Source organism: Hyaena hyaena, unplaced genomic scaffold (genome assembly GCF_003009895.1).
Source record: "Hyaena hyaena isolate Hyena2069 unplaced genomic scaffold, ASM300989v1 scaffold_187, whole genome shotgun sequence".
NCBI classification, from domain to species: domain Eukaryota; kingdom Metazoa; phylum Chordata; class Mammalia; order Carnivora; family Hyaenidae; genus Hyaena; species Hyaena hyaena.
Window position 1 is genome coordinate 1,338,548 of NW_024080820.1, and position 26,237 is coordinate 1,364,784.

The following is a 26,237-nucleotide window of genomic DNA, read 5'->3' on the forward strand; positions in this document are numbered from 1 at the left end:
AACCAAAGATGAGCTGTTAAAGCTTCTGTAGTTCTTATTTTCACTCTCAGTCCATGTGAACCACAGTTCTGAAGGGCTTTTTCTGCAATGGACTTGAAAAACTAAGCCCAATGAAAAAATGTCGTTAAGTTTATAATCCTTATGGTCTTCTCCACTAGAAAACCTATCTGGATTGTTTTTTTAAGAGGAGGAGGAAGGAAGGAGGATAAAGACAAAGACAATGGAGAAGGTGAAAGAACAAGGGAGGAGGGGGGAAGAGGAGAGAGAAAAACCTAGAGAGGGTTGTCTGTGCACCCAATTTTAAAATTACAATTAGGGGCAACTTTCAGATGAGAGACTGACTGGCAAACCAAAGAACGTCTTGTGAAACAAAGGAGAAAGAGCATAATGGAGCCAGATCAGAGAAGGTCCTGTAAGTCATGGGGAGTTTATAATTCACCTGTTTATAGAAGAAACCCTGTACTATTTAATTAAGCAAAGAAGTGCAAATGCTGGCCCAAAGCACTCACATGACCTAAGTCAGCATACAAAAGATGCTAGAGGTCAACCACTGTGAGTCCTAGGCAAAGTCCATCCACGGTCAGTGGCGGTTCTGGTCCTTAGCTCTTCTATCCCTAGTTACTTTTGCCTCAAGGTCTTGGATCACAGAAAGCAAATGTGGCTTGTTAGCACAACTCACTGAGGAAATTTCTTTCCTACCATCTGGTAAAAAGCCTTTATGAAAGCTACAAAGTAACTAAAGTGATTTTCACCTCTGATTAACTCAGTTTTCTGTTTTTCCTATTTAAAACTTTTATTTCAGATATTCAGATTTCAATAATTTTCCACATGTTATAAAAACAAAGTCTAAAGAAATACATAATTCAAATAATTTTATGTTGCCTATGTCAAAAAATAGTTAACTTCTGTATCTTACATTTGCTGCTTGTTTCCATGTTATAAATTTGATTCCATTTTATATAACAAAAACAAAATTCCCTGTCCAAACCTGTCATATGCAAACTGTGTGTGTGTGTTTTTTTCTTTTAGGTTACCTAACTTTTTTCAAAACATCACAATGTGCATGCCTGGAAATATGTGGCTCATCTGTGAATGATCTGTAACTTTTTAAGGACTACAAACTATTAAAAAAAATACTGTCATGCATTTAAACAAAGTAGTAGGCTTTAGTAAACAAAATAAAACAAAAAAATAGTTTTTTGGGGTATGCATTTAAATACCTGTCCTGATTCTGAATAGGAAAAATAGACACGATACCAGACATTATATGCTTATGGCTTTACTGTCTATGCCATTCAGACGTTAAGCTCATGAGCACAGCATGAGAACAATGCCAGCATTCTAATAGCCATTGCTCAAACATAAAAAATTTATTATCACTTGTTCAAAAACCATTCACACTTGACAGTTGGGTCCTACCCATGTCAAACCGCCCCTAATCCTCAACTAGAAGTGCACGGTGATTACACGTTGAAGCACAGGCTTGAAGGCTTCGGAAGAGAAATCCTTTGGAAGCAGACGGAAGTACATGAATAGCAGAGAGACTATATTCACAGCTGAAAGCCCACATTTAACACAATTTCCACTCAGCTCAATTTTGCAAACAAGACCTATCTTCGATGGCATACAAAGGTAAAACGAATCAGAAACGATAGGTACAGGCCATGAAAGCCCAAGGCAATGAAAGAGGTGTAATTAAATTATAGAAATCCAGTTAATGTGGACCAGAATTGTAGACATAACATCCTAAATAAGGTACATGAAACAGGGAGGCAAAAGGAGAATAAGAAACACAGACTCTGCAGAAACAAAAGGGCTTCTTACCTGCTTTAGAACTTCGACTAAAACTAAACAAAAAATGAAATCTACAGCTAAGTCTCTCCTTTCAAGAAGATAATCTCTTTCCCGTTGCTGTTCATCCCTGCAACAAGAACCCCAAATTAGGACTGCATTTTAGACCGTAAGTTTCAAAAGAGCTATTGGTGAGCTACTGTTAGTACAATTTGTTTTTAAATTACCCAATGTATGTAATTACATATTCTCATTTTCTTTCTCTTATCCCATATTTTGTACAGTATTTATAAACACACGTCATTACTGTATCTGTCTGAAATTAAACCCATCATTCAGAAAAATATTTTATATTACTTAGAAAATCTAGCATGGCCCCATATTTGATTAGTATTTTCAAATTAAGGACTGAAACCAAAGGAGTAACTCTTCTGGGGAAAACTCAGTGCCAGGTAACTTTTAGCATATCTAAGTTGAAAACTCACAAATGGCTGATTGTAAACTATGGACCCTCTCCTGAACATGAACAGATGTTTCATGCAAAGCCAATACGTCCCTGGCAAATCTGAAGGAGGGGAAAGACCGGTTCTGGGATTGGAGCACCAAGGACTGTCTCATGGTCTCATGATACAGCCTCTGGAAGTCCTCCTGTATCACAACAGCTGCTTCCCTTCACAAACCATGTGAACGGGACCTTCTCTGAATATGGTCTTAACTTCTTCTTTAACTACTGAAATGGCGCTCCTGAAATTCATTTTTGCTGACTCTCCCAGTGGTGAGGACTGAGGAGTGGCACCTACTTTAGCTGGTACCATCCCTTGATTTAGGGTTAGGTATGGACTATCCTTCCCCTTAACACAAGGAATCAAAGTTTTTGCTCAGAAATCAAACAATAACTATCTTGAGTTGAGAACACTATTACCCCCTTCACCGAGAGTGTTTCAACTCTAGGTCAAAGAGTGGAAAAGGAGCCACTTACCCCTTAGACTTTGTGCTAGATCGAGGCCTGTACTCGTAAGATTCATCTTCAGTTCCATTCTGGCGTCTGTACCAGTCAAACAAGGTGCGAAGTAAGGAAGGGAGACAGTGCTCTGCTACGGAGCTCATAGAGCTTATCAACTGAAAACACAAGATGTCACCAGAAGATAAAATACATCATTGAAGTACCACACTCCTAACTCTATTAGCCATTGTTTGGAAATGATTAACATTTCGAGGATAAACATGGTAACTCAAATGCAATAAATGTGTTTTAAAATAAAAATAAAAAGATTAGCGAGACGCCTGGGTGGCTCAGTTGACCAAGCATCCGATTCTTGATTTTGGCTCAGGTCATGGTCCCATGGTTTGAGCCCTGCTGTCAGTGCAGTACTGGCGTGAAACCTGCTTGGGGTTCTCTCTCCCTCTGTTCCTGCCTCTCCCTTGCTCATAGATTCTCTCTCTCAAAATAAATAAACTTAAAAAAAAAAAAAGATTAGGGTTTATCCAAGTAATGAAGTAAACTGGGCTTAAGTCTCACCTACTATTTAACTTTACCACATCCATTCAGTTTAGCTTAGTAGCTTTTCACCTTTGTCCTGCCTCCATATGTGACTCTCATGTGTAAAAACATGACCTCAGTAACATCACTGATTATACAGAGGGATACCTCAGGGAGAACACATAACATGAGAAAACCACACCTGCTTCCTTCCCCCTGGCCCGTTCCTCCATGCTCATGTGAACAGAATGTTGTAAATACGGTCACCAGAATGAATGAAAAGAGGTAGGAACAAAGAAGACTACATTCTGTTAGAACCGTGTGAAAGGACCAGTCTACTTTGTACCTTTATGATGCAGAACAATTATAATTACACTATTAATTTGTGATACCCACAAAGACACATATTAGAAAAGAAACATAAATGCATTGGAAACAAGCTTTAAAAGCTTAGAATATAGGGGCGCCTGGGTGGCTCAGAGAGTTGGGCGTCCGGCTTCAGCTCAGGTCATGATCTTGTGCTTTGTCAGTTTGAGCCCTGCGTCAGGCTCTGTGCTGACAGCTCAGAGCCTGGAGCCTACTTCGGATTCTGTGGCCCCCTCTCTCTCTGCCCCTCCCCTGCTCTTGCTCTCTCTCTCAAGAATAAACAAATATTTTTAAAAAATTTTAATAAAGCTTAGAATATAAACACAAACACAAATGCATTGTAAACAAGCTTTTAAAACTGAGACTATATAAGTGGACAGCGTAAAGATAAATGTAGTGGGATGAGCAGCTGCTACTCAGTTGGAAGCATCCCTGAAACCATCTAAATTCCAGGTGAATATCAGATTCATTGCATGAATGAACTCAGCTTTCCTGTAGTGGTAGTAAGAGGCATACCAGTGACTGTTAGCAAGAAGCCCCTGAGGTCACTCTTCCTCTGGAGGATTTCGAACAAAAGAAAAAAAAAAAAAAGAAAAAGAAAATCTCTCGTTATAATTTCTGTATCTGATGCAACTCATTGCTCATAAAATTAATATTTTAAAGTATACAGTCAAACATGCTTCGCTTTGTTTTTCTTAACCAAAAAATGGTGGGTTGCAGGAATACTCAAGATCTTGTTCAGGTCTAGGACTATAGAAAGTGTCAGCTAATGAAGATAAATTGATACCTCTACAAATTAAACATTTACTTTTCCTAATATTTATATTCTTCATATAACTTCAAAAGGTCCTTCATCTAGGAAAATAGTTTAAAAAATAAAACAGACTATTTGATTATATAGGCTCTTTTTTCATTATCAGCCTTCCTTCAGTCATGCTTTTATTTATAATTAGCATCATTTGAGAGGCAAATAGTTTCTAATATAGTTCACTAAGGTAAAAACAAGATTTTATTTAACTAATTTTTCAAATTTTATTTTATTGACAATGAACAGTTATCACTCAAAGGAAATCCTTTTAATAACTAAGAAGGAACAATAAAATACCATCTGCCATTATAAATATATATTAGTTTATGCCACACCTGGCTTTTTACTGCAAAAACAAAAGACTGAACTATGAGGCATGACCATTTAAAGTTTTATTAATCATTTACATAAAAAGGCAAATGGAAATATCCCTTGAAACACTGTTTAATAGGATTTCAAATTCTGATTACACATTTATTATCATTAGTGAATTTAAGGCCTGAATAATCTAAAAGTCTTTAAAATAACAGATTAATGGATAAATAAAAGGTAATAATTACTAATAATTAATACCTTTTGCAGTAACATTATGTCTTGGAAAGCATTATATAAGATGATCTTAATATTTCACAGAGAAATAGTCTTCCTACCTATGGTTTCTTCTTAGGCCAGTGGCTGTTTACTAAATATACGCATCGGAATCACCTAGGGAGGTATTATAAAATACAGGTGCCAGAGCCCTGCTCTTGATTATTCTCATTCAGAATTGGGCTGGAATCCAGAAACAATATTTTGTTTTTTAAGTCTCCACCAAGTAATCCTAACCAGTCATCGTTATCTAGTCAATTTGACTAATATGATGAACATTAATGTCTGTTTCCTAGATACAGAATAATGAGAAAAGTATCACAGGCATACTACATACCAATAGAAAACTAGTCTGGGTTATTGGTTTTTGCAAACAATCGATATATAATAAAATAATTCTTGAACAAACATAATAATGACAAAAATAACATTTGATCAAACATTTCATCTCAGCAAGAGGAAAGAATTAACATTAAAGGACTATCACACTCATTTTTAGCTATCAATGTTCTATTTAAAGGTTCTGATAAAGCCAACAGGAAAAAAGAAAATGTTAAAAGGTAAAACATTATTATGTAAAATTGTATGTAGCTGGAAACATTTTAAGAAAATTTCAAAAGGACACAGTAAAGAAATTACCAATGAAAAGTATTAAGATGCTAAATAAACAGAAACCGATCAAGTGCACAGCTCATAGTTCATTCTATTTGCTTTATCAAAAAACAAACTACCAGGGGCACCTGAGTGCCTTAGTCAATTAAGCGTCTGACTTTGGTTCAGGTCATGATTTCACAGTTCATGAGCTCGAGCCCTCCGTCAGGCTCTGTGCTGACAGCTCAGAGCCTAGAGCCTGTTTCAGATTCTGTGTCTGTCTATCTCTCTCTCTCTCTATTTTTGCCCTTCCCCTGATTTGCTTTCTCTCTCAAAAATAAATAAACATTAAAAAATACTACCAATTTCAGACTGAATCTAATATGTAAGGATATAAAGGATCACTAAGCAAGATAAAATAATTTTGGATATATTTGAACCAGACTGTTAGGATGAACAGTTTCCTTGAGGGAAAAAATATTCCCCTAAAATTGGCATACCTGGTCAAACTGAAGATCTTCACCTCTTTGAAGAGATCTAGACAATGGCTTCTCCTATGGGTTTAAAAAAAAATGTATAAACAAAGTATTAGAAATTTTATATATGATAAGTAGATTCATCAATTGGTTTTGTTTTTGTTTTCATTTGTAATTAGATTTGATTAAACAAAGGTAAGACTCCCTCTTGCCCAGGGTGACACAGTTAGCATTCACACCCTGCAGTATGGCTCCAGAGGCAGAGCTCTCTCCATGACAGCCTCCAAAGAAAGTGGCCATAAGTCATATGATTGGGGAAGGGGAGGTGCCCACAGTAGACAGAAAAGAAATATTGGCGATGACTCCTAGGTGTCCAGTTTGTGCACAGATTGATGGATGGTGGTACCGTCCTTTGAAAGTAGTCACACAATGAGAAGACAAAGTTTGGGTGGAAGGATATATTTTGATCATGTTGAGTTTGAAGTCCCTATAAGCCATAAAAAAGAAGATGTTGCCTAATAAGTGGCTGAAGGACACAGAACAGATTAGCCTATACATATAAATTGATAAGTCATCAGTGTATAAAAAGTAACCAACTTCATAAAACAAAGTCATTTCCCTAAAAAGATGTAAGTAAGAAGAGAGCCTAGATATGAATTTTGAGAAATGCCAACAGTTAACGTTTATGTACTCAACCACATGAGGTATCAGTGGCTCCCTAAATTCCTTCAATTTAACATGATCCATTTCTAAAAACAGAAACCTTTTTTACAATGTTCATATGGAGAAATAATTAGGAATAAGAAAAACTTCAAACACAGTAGAATGCTATATCAGTAAAGAAAACACAAACAAATACACATGGGAAACTAATAAGGGTAGAAATTTAAACACTGGGGCAAAGATGGAAAACTTAACATATGGTATTGAGACAATTAAGTTGTCAGAAGGAGATATTAGACAGGCTCATTACCCCAATGAATACTAAATGTTTTAAAGTTTAAATGTAAGAAATAAAATCACTAAAACCCTAGAAGAAAAAGAAGTCCTAGATGATGGTAGTTGTTTTGTTTAAACAACCTCAGATCTTTCTAAATATGAACAAAATGCAGAAGCAAAAAACAAAAACAAAAAAATAGCAAACAACCACATATAAAAAAAATGAAAAAGTATATGGGTGATAAAACAAATGTGATAAAAGAACAAATGACAATATAGGAAAAAATATCTACAATAGATATTTAGACTAAGGTACAATTTCCTTAATGTACAAAAAGTTCCTACAGATCATTAGGGGAAAAAAATCCAATAATCCAATAGGGAAAAATGTACAAAGAATCAACAGACAGCTGACAAAATGGAATTGTTTATAGCTGATAAATACCTGTTCATATATTTAACCTCATTCACAAGAGCAAGACAAGTTAAAAACACAAATACTACCTATTAGACTTCCAAAGACCTCCAAAAGTCTGAGCACAATGTGTTCAAGTTACCTACTACTAAACAGGACTCTCAAATGATGCCAATATGTAAATAGGTAACAATCTCCTTAGAAAACAATTTGGCAATATTTGGCAAAGTTTTGAAATGCACACCTCCTTTGACCCAGGAAAAATTTCACTTATAAATATTTGTCTTATACAGTCACATATCTGCAAAATGATATTCATATAAGAATATTCGCTACAGGGGTGCCTGGGTGGCTTAGTCGGTTAAGCATCCAACTTTCGCTCAGGTCATGATCTCGCGGTTTGTGGGTTCAAGCCCCGCATCGGGCTCTGTGCTGACTGCCAGCTCAGAGCCTGGAGCCTGTTTCAGTCTGTGTCTCCCTCTCTCTCTGACCCTCCCCTGCTCACACTGTCTCTCTCTCTCTCTCTCTCCTAGAAATAAATAAAAAATATTAAAAAAAAAAAAGAATATTCGCTACAGTTTCATTTGCAAAAGCCAAGATTAGGAAAAAATAAAAGCCTGCCTCTATTAATATACATCTATAAAATACCAAGACTTTTAAAAGAATCACAAAACTCAGTATATATAAATGGAATAATCTAGGTATAATGGGTGCATACCACACTAACATACACACACACACACACAAGCTACTAAATAATATAGAATACCTCTTTAAAAAAATAAACACGTGTTTGCAAGTGGGAAAAGAAACTGGGTGTCACAGGATACCCAGATATTTGGTTAAACATTTTCTGGGTGTGCCTGGGAGGATGTTTTGGGAAGAGATTAACACTAGAATTGGTGGAATGAACAACTGATAGAGTGACCTGAAAGCAGTTAGACTGAGACTCCCTAATGTGAGTGGGCCTCATCCAATCTGTTGAAGGCCTGAGGAGAATGAAAAAGGCTGACTCTTCTGGGGTAAGAAGGAACTCCTCCTGCCTACTGCCCCGAGCTATGACATCAGTCTAGACCTACTTCCCCCTGCCCCCCATCTCACTGAAACATGGGCTCTTCTTGGAGCAGCTTTCAGATTGGACCCAGCTCCCTTGGGTCCTCAAGAGTTTTAAATATAGTTTAGATATAGTTTACCCACTCTAGATCTTGGGACTTCTCAGCCTCTAGGACCATGTGAGCCAATTCCTTATAATAAATCTCTTTATACACATATTGGTTCTATTTCTCTGGAGAATCCGAACTCATAAAAACATCATTTTTTATTTCCTCTTTGATCCAAGGAAAGACTATGTCCCGAGAGGGGAAATGTGCCCACATTTACAAACGGTATATAGAAGGCCATTAACTAAGCAGTTAAAAATAAGAAGCAACATCAAAGCAACCATCAAAAAATGGTGTAGCTACACCTTAGAGTATTACACGGGTAGAAATAAATTTGTAGATTGGGAAATTTTTCTCAATGTATTAATTAGAGAATAGATATAATACACTTATAAAAGGAGAAAATGTATAAATGATGGTATATACACATAAATACATTTAAAGCTCTAGAAATATATATACCACCACAAGTATAAATAATAAGAATAAGTAATAAGAAACAGATAATAGGTTGTTTTGTAGTGGTACCATTAACATATTTTTATTTTGTGAATTTTCTACATAGAATGAAGATTACTTCTCATTTTTAAACTTGAGGGTTGTTCTTGAGTTTCCAGTACTTGGTGGTATCCAGCAAATTCGTGTAATTACAGAATAATGATAACACAACCATGAAAATTATGGTTACAGAACAGACGTTGTAAAATGAGGAAAAACAATGTAACTAATCAAAATCATGAACTATAAAGAAGTTAAGTGGTTTAATTTCCTCATTTTCAAAGCTAGTTGTCACCAACCCTCCAGGTATGCGTGTATGATATTTGTTTCTTTACATTGAATTTTAAAGATCTCTTAAGAACCATTCTCTCTAGGGCTGCCTCGCCTCGGCGGCTCAGTCGATTAAGCATCCAACTCTTGATTTCGGCCAGGTCATGATCTCACAGCTTGTGAGATAGAGTCCTACGTGGGGCTCTGCACTGACAGTATGCAGCCTGCTTGGGATTCTCTGTCCACCTCTCTCTCTGCCCCTCTCTTGAATGCACGCATGCACGCGCTCTTTCTCTCTCTCTCTCTAACATAAACATAAAAAAATTAAGTAAACTCTTTCTTAAAAAAAAAAAAAAGAACTCTTCTCTCTGTAACAGAAACCTTTACCTGAAATTCAGAAATCAAATCATTTTAGTTTATTTTTGCTCTGTTACTTCAAACAAGATTTAACATAATTAGTTTAACTTAAAATAGCATAGACAGTGTTGATTTCTTTGGTCAGTCTTCCTACCTACTTGCATTGCTGGCCACCCACATATACTTCCCTAACTTACTTACTGAATACAGGGGGTAGCTGGGATTATGTTCAAATATATGACAACTGTTTTGTTGAGATTTTTAGGATGATTTTCTAAACTCTCTTTGTTATGCTTTTTTATTCCATTTTAATATTAAATATGTATCATAGAAAAACAAACTTCTTCCTTCTATGAAAGAAATGAGAATTTAGAAATATATACATTTTGAAGCCTCTTTATCCAGTAGACCCTCCTCTCCTTCTGTCATTTATGGCTAATCCTCATGAAAACAAACCCATAAATATATTTGGCACTGAAATTTAAAACTTTCCAATCTAAGCGTCAGAGAAACAGGTGTCTAACTAAATTAAACGGGATCAGGAAAACACCTGAATTCCATGGCAATTTAGTTTCTCCATAGGGATGGGTTTTTTCCATGTCATTGGCACTTGGGCCCTCAAAGGTTAAGCACACTTGGGTAACTGTCTTGCAGAACAAGTTTTCTATTTCTTAAACCAAGCCACTTATCATTTACAAGCAACATGATTCTGTACAATATATACCCCCAAGCAGCTCTAAAGTTTAAGGAAAACACTAAGTCCCGTAGCAAGTTACTATAGAACACTCTTTCTGAAAGTATCTAAAAGTTTGAAAAATAGTGAGACAAAGGGCCCTTAACATGAACTGTTTTATTTAAGATGAAGGCTTGAGGGTGACAATAAGCGGCTTCTTTTCACTCATTTGATCCCCTGTTTTAAGTCTAAAGGTCTTTGGTAGTATTTTGAGAACTGTTGATCGAAGTAGTTTATTACTCACAGAGCACGTGTATGCAATAGAGTAACGGTCAAGCCAAATAAAAGACAGCAATAAGCTTTTCAGAAACACGATGTTGTTTTCTATGAAACATATTTTATTTCTCGGTGAACTCACGCTCCCTCAAAGATTTCTACAGATTTGACATCCTCACTGAGGCTTTCCCTATAACAGGAAATGGAGGGGGGCTATTTTTCCATACGAAGAACTCAGAAATGATTTCTGAATGCAAAAGGATACTCAAGTCACCATAAGTACAAAAGTATAAGTGGACTGCACTAAATATGAATTACTAATCAAGAACTCTGTACTCACCTCTCAACTTAATTATAGTGTGATTGAGAATGCCCTCATCATTTCTCAAGCAGTTGTAGGGTCTTTCAATATGAGATTTTTAAATGATGAACCATTTAAAAATGTTTATAGTACATCACCATTAAAGAACAGATATTACTCTCTATATTTACCTATACATGTATGCAATGACTTTTGCACAAGAACATTTACCATGGCTTTTTTTTTTCCACAATAGCCCCAAATCAGGGTAACTCGAAAATTACCTATCAATAGAGACTAGCAAAAAAAAAAAAAAAAAAAAAAAATACAGTGCATTCTATTATTAAACTAATATGCAACTACCAAAAAGGAGACAAATTTATATAGACTAATGTAGAACAATCTCTAATTTATACTGTTAAAAATATCTAGGTACTAAAAAACTTCATATGTATAAATAATATATAAATATATAATATTTTATATTTATATATTTCATATATAATAATTTAATTAACCTATTTGATTATATATATATATATGATCTCTCATTTGTGCTTAACAAAAAAGCAGCAGATGACATGGAAAATGATGGACTAAAACCTGGAGACAGTGTTTATCTTGATCCAGAATAGAAGAGTCATTACTTTTACTACACAAAATTTAGAACTATTTCCACTTATGTCATTATTTCATAATAATATAAAAAACTGATAATGATTCTAAGGCTCATCATCCTCATGTTCTGATTTGATTCTTCAACTAGTGTATGTATCGAGTACCAAGAGCAACACGTAGCTTCCAGGAAAATCAAGAGTGTTTACTGAAAAGATTTTGGGAGCATAACAATGATACTGGAATATTCCAATAATCTGCAATTAAACAGAGCATGATGAACACACATATACCCTCCTTTCTCTTCTAAAACTGACCAAGACAACAGGAAAAGAATTTTGAGAAGACTTAAAGCCAAAAGGGCAGAGAGAATGAGAGAGGAGGTAAAGAGCAGATGGAAAAGTCCAGCTAACACACCCCGCCAAGTGAGTCCTCGTTAGGAAAGGGGGAAAGTCAGGATGGCTATTTATCCATGCAGCCATTTGCTCATGCGTTGGAGTTATTTACTGAGTGTGCAGTATTCCAGGCTCTGGAGACACAACCATGAGCAAACTGGAAAACAATCCCTGTCCTCCTGAAGCTAAAACTCTAATGAGAGAGTAACTAAAATATCTATCTTTGTAGACAGACTTCGGGATAGGAGGCTGCAATGGGGTTGAGATTTTAGATAGAAGGACCACTGAGATGACATCTGAGTCACAGCAGGAGGGATGTGAGTGAGTTTGCCACACTGGGCGAAGGAAAGATAATCCAGTCAATAGTTTGCAACTCCCAAAGGTTTTAGAGAACTTCAGTACTGTGAAAGTGGAGGTAAAGGTGAAGTTAAAAACAAGAGGGCTGGTTGGAGGATTAAGAAAGACTGAGCACAGTCCCCCCTTCATTCCCTTCACCAGCTCTGCCCAGCAGATGACCACCTCCAGCTTTCCACAGAGGGGCTGATCTCTTTGGGAAAGAGCAAAACAGAAATGCTGACTGGTGGATGCTATAGTTAAAGATCACATGGAACACAGGCAGCTCCAATAAAAATTTATATACCAAATATCAGAAATGCTAGCTCTCTTTGGCCTCTAGATCCCCAGAACTTCAGTGACTATGCCTAAACCCTGCCATTTGGAGTACTGGAAGAATGTTTTCTAGGGATTCTGACAAACCCCCCAAAAAATCTGACATTGATAATTCATTCAGAGGATTACACACTGAAGACCATAGTCCAAAAGGCCTCTCCAAGTACATGAGGCTTCCAATCTGTTTCGTGCCTGAGTCGCAAAACATAACAAGCATACATGCTAGGAAAAGGCAAAACTTTTGGAGGAAACACATCACATGGGGAGAAAGAAACTTCAAAATATACATAAGTAGATTACATATATGTATTTAATATTCTCAATAATTAATGGAAATGGCAGAGTTGTAAAAATGCTGGGCCTAAACCAGATACATAAAGTCTAAGTGAGCAGGTGATTGCTGAAAGCCTTTTTGTATCCTTTTATGTAGTTGCTGGCAATCTGAATGATTAACAGAGAGGCTGGAATGTACCTGGATCATTACCCAGGACTGATCTACTTCCTTTTAGGAAGAAAGAGACCTAAGGTATTGGCTTGTAATTTGCAAGCTGCAGTTTCAATTAGTGATGGCCCATGGCCATTCCTTCCCCAATCTTTCCCCTAAAATGAAAACAAAGTTGTGGCTAAAAATCAAGCTTCGCTCATCTTTGAATTTTTGGTCTCCTTATTATGGCTTCTAATTTGAGAGTGAAAGGGCCAGTATTCTTGTTTTAGTGGTAGATTAATTCTTTTAGCAAAATCCATTCAACAAAACATCTAAGTTTTTATGTAACTTACTATCGGACTGACCATGAGACATGCTAGTCTCCTTTTATGTAACAATCCATGGATGCTATTTTCTTTAAAATGACCCTACAAGAGTTTCATTCAAGAACTCAGGAGAATCATCTTGGATGGTTGTTTATTGCCAAAAAACATACTGGATAACTTGCAAAAGAAATGAAATCACAATAAACAAATTTGAAGCTGTAACACAAATACTGTCAAAGTATTAGATTAAATGTATCACTGTTTAATCTTGACGCTGGGTAGAATTTGTCCTTGGCTACTAGGGTCCACAGCGCTGGGGGTTTTCCTGGTATGTCAGGAAGATTAAGCAGGGAATACTTCCTCTAAGTACAATGGTGGGGTAGAAACATGTATTTTGAGGAATCCTCACCGCTATTCATCAATTTTATAACCTCAGATTATATAGCAGAGGTCTCTGAAACTAGCTACTAAATTACAGAATAAAATAAAGTCAGCATCAGACTATTCTGAAAGAACTATTAAAAACTCTGGCTGGAACAATGACATTACGTTTTGTTAGAAGAACAAAGGGCACACACCACAGCAATGTTCTTTAAGGCTAAAGTCAACTTAAAATACAAATCTTTACTAAGCACCTTCTACTAAGCATCTATCACCACAGAAGGTGCTGGAGACGGAAAGACCAGTGAGACCTGGTACAAAATAGGTCACATCAGAGGAGATAAACATGTAAGCAATTAAACATGACAATATCAGAATCTGGGGATGTGAAAAATTATGATGATTTGTACCGCTTGAAGAGGATCACTATGTGAGAGGGGAACATGTGGGAAGATTAGAAGGATAAGTAGAGGCTTAAAATACAGAAGGGTTACGGGGTGCCTGGGGGGCTCAGTTGGCTAAGCGTCCGACTTGGGCGCAGGTCATGATCTCACAGTTTGTGAGTTCAAGCCCCACATCAGGCTCTGTGCTAACAGCTCAGAGCCTGGAGCCTGCTCTGGATTCTGTGCCTCCTTCTCTCTCTCTCTCTGTGTTACTTATCTTAAAGTCCTCATATGAGTGAAGTCATATGACATTTGTCTTTCTCTGACTAATTTTGCTTAGCATACCCTCTAGGTTCCATCCACGTAGTTGCAAATGGCAAGATTTCATTCTTTTTAATTGCCAAGTAATACTCCATTGTGTGTGTACACACACACACACACACACACACACACACACACACACACCCATCTTTATTCGTCCGTCAATGGACATTTGGGCTCTTTCCATACTTAGGCTACTGTTGATAGTGCCGCTATAAACACTGGGGTGCATGTGCCCCTTTGAAACAGCACATCTGTATCCCTTGGATAAATACCTAGTAGTGCAATTGCTGGGTCATAGGGTAGTTCTATTTTTAGTTTTCTGAGGAACCTCCATACTGTTTTCCAGAGTGGCTGTGCCAGTTTGCATTCCCACCAGCAATGCAAAAGAAATCCTCTTTCTCTTTCTCTGCGTCCTCACCAACATCTGTTGTTGCCTGAGTTGTTAATGTTAGCCACCCTGACAGATGTGAGGTGGTATCTCATTGTAGCTTTGATTTGTATTTCCCTGATGATGAGTGATGTTAAGCATCGTTTCATGTGTCTGCTGGCAATCTGGATGTCTTCTTTGGAGAAGTGTCTGTTCACGTCTTTAGCCCATTTCTTCACTGGATTATTTGTTTTTTGGGTGTTGAGTTTTGATAAGTTCTTTATAGATTTTGGATACTAACCCTTAATCCGATATGTCATTTGCAAATATCTTCTCCCATTCTGTCAGTTGCCTTTTAGTTTTGCTGATTGTTTCCTTTGCTGTGTAGAAGCTTTTTATTTTGATGTAGTCCCAATAGTTCATTTTTGCTTTTGTTTCGCTTGCCTCCGGAGATGTGTTGAGTAAGAAGTTGTTGTGGCCGAGGTCAAAGGGGTTCTTGCCTGCTTTCTCCTCAAGGACTTTGATGGCTTCCTGTTTTATATTTAGGTCTTTCATCCATTTTCAGTTTATTTTTGTGTATGGTGTAAGAAAGTGGTCCAGGTTTATTTTTCTGCATGTCGCTGTCCAGTTTTTTCAGCACCACCTGCTTAAGAGCCTGTCTTTATTCCATTTAATATTCTTTACTGCTTTATCAATGATGAATTGGCCATACGTTTGTGGGTCCATTTCTGGGTCTCTATTCTGTTCCATTGATCTGAGTATCTGTTCTTGTGCCAGTACCATACTGTCTTGACAATTATAGCTTTGTAATACAGCTTGAAGTCCGGGATTGTGATGCTACTGCTTTGGCTTTCTCTTTCAAGATTGCTTTAGCTATTTGGGGTCTTTTCAGGTTCCATTTTAAAATCCCAACTTTTAGGATTGTTTGTTCTAGCTCTGTGAAGAATGCTAGTGTTATTTTGATAGGAATTGCTTTGAATATGTAGATTGCTTTGGGTAGTATTGATATTTTAACAGTATTTGTTCTTCCTAACCAGAAGCATGGAATATTTTTCCTTTTTGGGGGGGGTTCTTCTTCAATTTATTTCATAAGCTTTTTATAGTTTTCACTGTATAGATTTTTCACCTCTTTGGTTAGATTTATTCCTAGGTGTTCTATGGGTTTTGGTGGCAAGTGTAATATATTTAAAGTGTACAATGTGGGGCGCCTGGGTGGCTCAGTCGATTAAGTGTCCAACTCTTGGTTTCGGCTCAGATCATGATCTCACAGTTTCATGAGTTCGCACCTTGCATCAGGCTCCATGCTGACAGTGTGGAGCCTGCTTGGGAGTCTCTGTCTCCCTCTCTCTGCCCCTCCCCAACACATGCTGCCTCTCTCTCTCTCTCTCTCTAAATAAATAAACTTTTAAAAAGTGTACAATGTGATGATTTGATGTATGTACACACTGTGGAAGGATTCCCACCACTGACTTCATTAACACGTCCATCACTTTATATATTTACCCCAACTGCCCCTTCCCTTTTTTTGGTGAGACCACTTAAGTTCTACCCTTAGCAAACTTCAATTTTACAGAACAATATTATCAACTAATCACCATGTTCTATAAACTTTTTGTCACATGTATTTTTTAAAAAGTGGCTCCCTTTCTTACTGTATGCTGGCTAAGCGGGCTAGCATAGTACACGATCATGTGATTAGTAGACCACTGATGACAAAAATAACATTTTATAGATGAAGCACATTTATACTCAAACCTCATGATCATTAATTCATATCTACAAGTCCTTGTAATCTTATTTCTAAGGCAGAACTTTACATACATGCTCTAAACTATACATGCACTGATAAAACAAAAATCATTATTTTGTTACATAGAAAGCAACTATGGAAGGATTTAAATTGAAAACAGTGAAAAAAAATAAACTGAATACAGTGAGCTGCACAGTTTTACAACATACATTTTGGCTAATGATCTTTTTACATATTATTATTTATGAGACCTCAAATATATTCATGCATAGATAGATGCTTTCTTCACAGTAGTTTCTTCGTATTTAATGACAGCAAGAAACTGCTCACAGGCATGCGCAGACCCACCCACATACCTTCGCAATCTTAGCAATGTGAGGTCCTACACTTCACTGAGGAAATGAATACATAACCATACCTCCAATTCCCCACCTTTCTTAGGTCACCACCTATTCTCTCTTCTGGTCCTTTCCTCTCTTCCTTCCTCCCTCCCTTCCTTCCTTCCCAGGAAGTACAGCAGTGTGAGTAAGCTTACAGGCTTGGAAGCCATCATTGTGCCTAACTCCCATTCCGGCTTTGAGCTTCAAACAAGTAACAAACCATCTGGGGTCTCAAATCACTGGTGAACACCGAGACCTAATGCAGCTGTATAAGGAATAAGTAAATTTCAGCTGTTACATCCTCCACCTCCATCTTCCCTGTGTTCATCCCACTTCTAACCCACACTGTGATCTTGATACATCATATATCCAGCCCATTCAAACTCTGAAAGTTATTTCCTAAAGTTGTGTCACTCTACAAAAACTGTTCACAAGCTGCTTAATTCCCAGGTCCAATAACTTCTCTCAATGTTCCTTGTACTCTGCCTCTCCATATAATTTGACAATAATAATGCCAATCTCCACTCTCTTTCTCTTGATATCATCATCTGTTCTTTTGGCTTTATCACCCTAACGTAGATGGGGCCAAAATCTCTATTTCTACTCCCCATCTCTGGTCACCAACAAAGAATTCCCAGGTACTAATCAATTAATTCCACATCATTTAGATTAACAGTTATCTTGACCTTATCTCATTCTCCTTTCCTACCCCTCATAATATTCTCATGTTCTTTACCTAATATCTCTTCTGCCATTTCAAAGAACTTTTAACCATTACCTTCACTCAAAAACATCTACTCCTATTTAATTGCTAGTTCTACAGAGTCCATCATTTACCTTACTTTCCTCTGCAACCACTTCCATTGTTAATGCCCTAGTTCAAGACTCTTCATTCCAGCCTGAATTATATACAATAGCTAAATAGTAGTCTCTGCCTTTAAAGATTTTATTAAGTAATCTCTACACCCAACGTGGGGCTCAAACTCACAATCCCAAGATCAAGAGTTGCATGCTCTACTGACTGAGCCAGCCAGGCCCCCTCTTAAGTCCCTGCCTTTAATCTCTTCTCTCTACTAGTGTTCAACCACTGTATTATCTCTCACAACACCTTCACCACTCTCTAGAATCTGACTCAAACATTTGCTTTTGGTCTTTCTCTTCCTTCCTCCTTACCATACGTTCTCATCACATGGAGCTTCTCACACCATTTAAGTGTGCTTTAGGCGCTATAGGTCTAAAAATACATTTACTAGTTTATTGTAAGTTTGGGGACTGTCATATCATCAACTTGCAGAATACTCCAGATTCTCCTTTATTTGCTCTTATGTTTTATCTGTCTCGACAATTCCCACTTGGTGAAATCCATTTCAGTTCTTTGGTGACCTGCAGTAATTTATCAAGGTGGATTCTAAAGTCATTACGGCTTTCTAGATCGCCACTTTACTGGCCTATCCCTGAATTCTTTCTGTTAAAGACTATTTTTTTAGAGCAGTTTCAGGGTCACAGCAACACTGAGTGGAAGGTACAGATTTCCCATACGCCCCATTCCACACATGCCGAGCCTCTCCACCAGAGTGTTGTTATATTTGTTATTATTGATGAACCTACAGTGACACATCCTAATCGTCCGACTTCCATAATTTCCATGAGTGTCCTCTCTGGGTGTTGTACATTCTGTGGGTGAAGACAAATGCATGATGATGTGTGTCCATCACTGTAGTATCACACAGCTCATTCAACTACCCTAAAAGTCCTCTATGTTCTGCCTATTTGCTCCTCCACCCACAATTCCTGGCACCACTGGTCTTTTTACGGTCTCCCTAAGTTTTGCCTTTTTAAGAATGTCACATAGCTGGAAGAATACAGTGTGTAGCCTTTTCATATTGGCTTCCTTTAATTTTTTTTCAAATACACTATTTCCTTTGGAAATTTTGTTATTATAGTGGTTAATACAAAAGTCAAGAAAATATTTCAGATTTATGGGTCAGCTCTACTCACCAAGGGCTCAGCCATTACAACCTCAATTTTCTTTTCAGCTTGAACAGCAAATTCTGCAAAGAGGCTCTTGATGACATATTCACCAGGCTTGACATCTGGGTCAATCGTAATGCTTGACATGGTGATACTCTTTTTTCCCAAAGTGGAATGAAAGTTGGAAGACGCACAGTACTTATTCACTTTGCTGACTGGTGCTGAAGCTAAAGACAAAAAGAAACAAAAGGCCTTTACTTTAATGATCAACACAATGAGACCCACCATCACTGCTCTATGTAATATGCATCCTGCCCCGAAACCCCATCCCAATCTCCCAATCTGTTATTATCATCCTCTATTTTTGTCCATTGCACTTGCTACGTTCTAACAAATTGCCCAACTATAACTTAGTTATGTGTTTTTATTATGTACTGTTTTTCTTTTGACACTAATAATGTGAATTTCATAAGAACAGGGTTTTTCTTTTGTCTTTTTTATTTACTGATGAATCCCAAGTGCCCAGAACAATGCTTAGTGTATACTGGGTATACAACAAATATGTACTGAATGAGTGAATGAATTCTAAACACAGTTGTGTGCAATGAAGGAAATAAAACAGGTGTGAATAAATGAAACAGGAACTGGTTCGGGCACTGATAGACCCTATTATGGAAAGCACGAACAGGAAAGGCCTCACTGGCGCACCTGGGTGGCTTAATCGGTTAAGCGACAGACTTTGGCTCAGGTCATGATCTCCCGGTTCGTGAGTTCAAGCCCTGCATCCAGCTCCATGCTGACAATGTAGAGCCTGCCTGGGATATTCTCTCTCTCTCTCTCTCTCTCTCCCCACTTCTCCCTGACTTAGGTGCACTTGTTCTCCTCTCTCTCTCAAAAATATAAACTTAAAAAAAAAAAAAAAAAGGAAAGCCCTCATTGAAGAAGCTACATTTGTTTTTTCTTTTCTTTTATAGTTTATTGTCAAGTTGGTTTCCATATAACACCCAGTGCTCATCCCAACAAGTGCCCTCCTCCATGCCCATCTCCCCGCTTCCCCTCTCCCCCACCTCCATCAGCCCACAGTTTGTTCGCAGCATTCAAGAGTCTCTCATGGTTTGCCTCCCTCCCTCTCCCCAACTATTTTTCCCCTTCTCCCCCATGGTTCTTTGTTAAGTTCCTCCTAATCCTCCTATATGTGTAAACAAATGGTATTTGTCCCTCTCTGCCTGACTTATTTCGCTCAGCATAACACCCTCGAGTTCCATCCATGTTGCCACACATGGCCAGATTTCATTCTTTCTCATTGCCATGTAGTATTCCATCGTGTAGATAAATCACATCTTCTTGATCCATTCATCAGTTGATGGACACTTAGGCTCTTTCCATGATTTGGTTATTGTTCAAAGGGCTGCTATGAACTTTGGGGTCCATGTGCCCCTATGCATCAGCACTCCTGTATCCCTTGGGTAAATTCCCAGCAGTGCTACTGCTGGGTCATAGGGGTGTTCTATTAACTTTATGAGGAACCTCCACACTGTTTTCCAGAGGGGCTGCACCAGTTTACATTCCCACCAACAGTGTAGGAGGGTGCCCGTTTCTCCACATCCTCGCCAGCATCTATAGTCTCCTGTGTTCATCTGAGCCACTCTGACCAGCGTGAGGTGGTATCTCAGTGTGGTTTTGATCTGCATGAAGAAGCTACATTTGAACTCAGATCTAGATGATGAAAAAGAGGCAGCAAGGCAAAGCACCAGGAACAGTATGTGCTAAACTGAGTGTGCTTGTTTGATAAACAAAAAGAAGACCAGTGTGGCTGGAATTCAAAGAACGCTTAGAAGCAGAAGTGAAGGGCAATAGGAGATGAGGTCAAAATCATTAGTCAGGGATTTGTAACTTTGTAGGAAAATGGATTTTATTCCAAATGAAATTAAAATTAACTTGGAGAGGGAAAGGACCTGGCTTCTCTTAAAAGATCTCTCTGGTTCCTCTGGAGAATGGATTGAAAGAGCGCAGAGGGAGAATCAGGGAAGCCACTGCAGCCCCAGAGGAGATGATTCTAGCTCGGACGAAGAGGATGAAAGAGCACAGGAGAGAAGGAAAGGACTTGACATCGTAATGTGTTAGTGAATTTGGCATCAAGGTGAAAGAATGGAATTGACAATGAGTTGCGGGATTTTTACTGGAATCATTCAAAGGGCAGCGGTGCCATTTACTCAGACACGGATGTCACAGGGCCTGGCAAACAGTACAGGGCACCAGCTGTGCCACAGAAAGAGCACTACTGACTGCTACATGCTTTTTATCTACACAGGTTTTGTTCTCTTGCCTGCTTGGGCAATCTACCCGGCTTTGTATCTACAGATTATCCCATCAGTTGCCTTGCTCTTCCAGCCACCTGCATAATACAGACCCTTCCATTCTCGAACTTCAGCTTATGTCATCCTCTGTGGCCTACAGTATGCACTGAAAACCCTGCCAAGCTGGTACTTCTCTACCTCAACCTGATCTCCAGGTAATACCTCTTCATATGCTGTCGCAAAAACAAACCCTTCCTTGAAAAGGGAAGAACAAAATTATTCAAACGCTGAATTCCTGTGTGTGTGTGCCTAACTATAGGACAATAAATTCATTCTAGGGGCATCTGGTTGGTTCGGTCTATTTAGCATCTGACTTCAGCTCAGGTCATGATCTTGTGGTTTGAGTCCGATCCCAGCACTGGGCTCTGTGCTGACAGCTCAGAGCCTGGAGCCTGCTATGGATTCTGTGTCTCCCTCTCTCTGCCTCCACTCCCCTGCTCATGCTCTGTCTGTCTCTCTATCAAAAATAAATAAATAAACATTTTTAAAAATTCATTCTAAATACATACTCTCCAAACTCATAAACTGTCCTGTTTAAAAAAACAAGAACAAGAACAACAACAACAACAACCCTACTCTACCAAATACAGTGTGTCAAGATATATAAAAGTGACCTTGGTGACTCCAAAAGAAAGTTCTAGAAAGTAATACAAAGTCAGGGTACAGCAGTTATTTCAGAAAAAATAACAGCAAATTAAGAAAAAATTATTTTGAAAGACAGAATTTCCAAATACTTGGCTCCTTTCACACCCTAGTTATTATCTTTATTTATTTACTTCTTTTTACAAAACAGAGGTTTTTCTCTCCAAGATTAAAAATCAGTCACCCATGATGCTTATATATTAAAAAATAAAGACTATTACAAATTGTTAACATTGCACTTAAAACTAATTATCTTTGTGTCGGCTCAAATCAAAATATAACATGTATTGTAATCTAGAACTAAAATTATATAATAAGAACAATTCAAAACAAAAATTCACAGTCCTTTGAACACAGTACACACTATTTATTTTAAACAATGACTTGTTTGTTTACTCTGTTTCATGATCCAACATTGTGTATTATAAAGGAGAGACTCTGTTAACAAACGTTATTGTGAAAAATGGTGATCTTCAAAGAAATCATTTTGGATCATTAAGGGTACTCTATATTTTACATTCATACTATGCTGGAAAACTTTAAGGAATCATAAAATACTAAAAACCAAACAAAAACCACTAACAATAAAAAGCTACTCAGAGAGTTAGTTTCCTGAAGTTTAGTTTACATTTTAGACATAAAAATGAAAACATTTTCACATTTTCATTTAAAGTAGTTGCTACAAAATATATCTTTTCTTTTAAGATTTGTAAGTCTTGAAATAAGATTTATAAGATCACAAAAGAGTTACAAAATTTCTTTGGCTTTAACTTTACAATAAATGTAACCAAAGAATCAGTCTTGTAATAGGCCTGGTACTTAATTTCTAGGCTTTGATGAGATATAAAATTATTAAATGACATTTCTGGAATAATTTCTTCAAACGAGAAAAAAATAACTCCAGTTAAAATGACTTCTCAAACTACTGGCCTTTAATATACTTTAATATACTTCCTAAAAAGTATAAACATAACTTAAGCATAAACGAACATCACTAGATATCAAAACTGCATATTTTAAGAAATATGCCTTTAAAGTCAAACATTTTAGGAAAATCTGTACTTATCTTCTATTCTGTTCCAAATATCTGCACTACCTTCCAAAACAGAAGTATTTCAAGTTTGAAAAAAATAATGATTTTACGAAAAATGTTTTTAAATCAAATGTATATCAATTCTTAAATCAAATGTATATCAATTCTATCTCTTCATAAGTATTTACGAATGCTTGTTGAATCAATTAACACCCAAAAGTAACACTGAACAGATCTACTGATTGAAGTTACAGATCACAAAACAATCTAATGTTGCTACGAAGGGATGGGCAAAATAAATTATAATCTAATAAACAAAACATTCTATGGACCACTGAAATGACATCGTCAAAAATACCAAAGGGGGGTGCACGTAAGTGGCTCAGTTGGTTGAGCACCAGACTCGATTTCAAATCAGGTCATGATCCCAGAGTCATGGGATCGAGCCCCACATCAGGCTCTGCACTGAAATGTAGAGCCTGCTTAAAATTCTCTCTCTCCCTCTCCTCTTCTTCTCCACTAGTTCTCTTTTTCTTTCTCAAAAAAAAAAAAAACCCAGAAAACAAAAAACAAAAACAAACCCAAAGCTGAATGGCACGAGAAAACATTCAACAGAGAGTTAAGTGCAAAAAAGGTCATTAAGACAGTATATAAAAGCAAAATAAAATCAAAGGGCAGGCAGAATATTTGCAGCACAGAACAAACACAGAGTTAGTCACTTTTACCTCCATCTACAAAGCTCTAATAATGTCAGCTGGAAAAAGACCCTCACCCTCAAACTGGAAAACTAGACAAAAGACATGAAGGAACAAGTTACAATATTTAATTTCACTAATAGTTTTTAAACAAGTAAAAATTAGACAACATTTATCAAAGTGGTTCCCCACCCTACCTGTCCACTAGTTTGTGTTTCACTAATGTTTCATCTTTGGAAAAAACATGTGAATTTCTCTCATATTTTGCTAACAGATAAGAAACAAAGGTGAGTGCTCTAGGAAAGGTGAAAAGACCAGTTTCCACATAACTAGATTAACTTGATATCCCCTGACTGCTTGAGTTAAATATTTTATAATGCAAAACAGTAATATTCCTTACATGTTGCTATAAAATTTTGAAAAATTTATGTAAGCTTGTGAGAGAATGAAGACATAACTGTTAGAGCATAAGTCTTAAGAACACAATTTAGGCACTGAATTACAAGTTGTAGAAACCCAATGTCATATCAAACATCTTTGGAATGTAAATCTACTACACTCTAACTGCTAATAATAAGAATAAAGTCGAGACCTGAATAATTAAAATTTGGGAGGGAATAGAAGCTGGCATGCCTATTCTTTCTTTTGGATAAAGCGCAAATAAAAAAAAATATATGGTATTTTTGGGACAGCTTATTCTATATAGCACTGTGCTAGCATACTTGCTAAAATAATTCTCTTTTTCATGTTTTCAAGACTCCTATATTCTTATAAAATAAATTTAAATTCAGTCAAAGAGAGCAGACAAGTGCGACCAGACATAAGCCTTAATGTGACACGTTTGGTTTTGTTACATGATAGCAGTGATTCTCAGTCTTTTTCCCCTACTGTGCTCTTACGCAGAGCACTCTAAACAGTAACAGGTCTCAAAATACAGAGTGATTCTCAACAACTGGATAGTTCAGATAGGGACCAGAGGGGGCAGATGGCTGTAGTTTAAAAAGATCCCAGTGGGGTATGTGAAAAATACCTGTAGCATCCTTATCCCAACCACAAGTCTTTAGGGATAAAAATTCCTACTTTATAGTCACAATCTTTTACATGCATGTGCATACGTTTATGTACAGAAATATAACAAAGTGTCATTCAACTGCTTACTATTATAATTATTACTTACCCTGGCCAACAATAAAAGTTTTTATTTTTATCACCTCCCCCCCAAAAAAAAAAGTATGAAGTAAATGGTATTGGAACAAGAATAAATGTAAAAAATAGCGCTGAATTTAAAAAGCAAAACCAAAGTCTAGTCTAAAAAACAAGTCTATCCCAACAAGTTGTTTTGTGGATATCAACAAGCTGATTCTAAAGTTTATACGAAGAGGCAAATGACGCAGACTATCCAACACAATACTGAGAGAAGAACAAAACTGCAGAACTTGCACTACCTGTCTTCAAGACTCACTTTAAATCTATAGGAACAGAAAGGTATTGGTGGAGGAAAAAAAAACAAACAGATCAGTGGAATAGGACAGAGAACCCAGGAAGAGACCCACACTGATTGTCAACTGACCTTTGACAAAGAAGCAAAGGCAATCAATGGGACAAGGAGATTCCCCCCACAAATGGTACTGGGATGACTGGAACTCCACAGGCAAAATAAAAAGAAGAAGGAAAGGAGGAGGAAGAATCCTCTAAGCACAGGATTGACAGATTTCACAAAAAGTCACTCAAAATGGATTATAGATTTAAAAATAAAATGGAAAACCATAGAATTCCCTGAATATAATAAAGGAGAAAAGCTAGGTATTCTTGGGTTTGGCAATGACTTTTTCGATATGACACCACAATAGAAGCCATGAAGGAAAATTTGATACATTGAGCTTTATTAAAATTAATAACTTCAGCTCTACAAATGATACTATAAAGAGAATGAAAAGACAAGGCACAGATTGGAAGAAAATCTTTGTAAAACACATCTGATAAAGAACTGCCATCCAAAACATATAAAGAATTCCCAGGGCGCCTGGGTGGCTCAGTCAGTTGGGCATCCAACTTCGGTTCAAAACACCATCTCGCAGTTTATGAGTTTGAGGCCCACGCTGGGCTCTCTACTGTCACCACAGAGAGCCCACTTCAGATCTTCTGTCTCCCTCTCTCTCTGCCCCTCCCCTGCTCGCTCTCACTCTCTCAAAAATAAACATTTTAAAAAATCCTCTTAGGGACACCTGGGTGGCTCAATCGGTTAAGCGTCCAACTTCAGCTCTGCTCATGATCTCACAGTTCGTGAGTTCGAGCCCTGCAAGGGGTTATGTGCTAACAGCTCAGAGCCTGGAGCCTGCTTCAGATTCTGTGTCTCCCTCGCTCTCTGCCCGTCCCCTGCTCATACTCTGTCTCTCTCTCTCTCAAAAAAAAATATTTTTAAAAAATAATAATAAAATAAAAAATAAAAAACTTCTCTTAAAAGAATTCTTAAAAGTCAAAAAGAAAATAACCCAATTAAAAAGTAGGACAAATGTCTGCATAGACCCATCGACAA

At 37.3% G+C, this 26,237-nt stretch overlaps 1 protein-coding gene across 3 annotated transcripts in view; it reads right to left on the minus strand.

Annotated features, from left to right (window-relative positions):
• FRYL (FRY like transcription coactivator) overlaps positions 1-26,237 on the minus strand; it is a 262,440-nt gene that overhangs the window by 126,420 nt on the left and 109,783 nt on the right. For all 3 annotated transcript variants that reach the window (XM_039241070.1, XM_039241072.1, XM_039241069.1), the window contains exons 4-7: positions 19,002-19,201; positions 6,125-6,178; positions 2,771-2,910; positions 1,825-1,921 (exon numbers count right to left, since the gene is read on the minus strand). In XM_039241070.1, coding sequence (XP_039097001.1) covers positions 1,825-1,921; positions 2,771-2,910; positions 6,125-6,178; positions 19,002-19,121 — 411 coding nt within the window. In that variant the 5' untranslated portion in view covers positions 19,122-19,201. The remainder of the gene's footprint in view (positions 1-1,824; positions 1,922-2,770; positions 2,911-6,124; positions 6,179-19,001; positions 19,202-26,237) is intronic.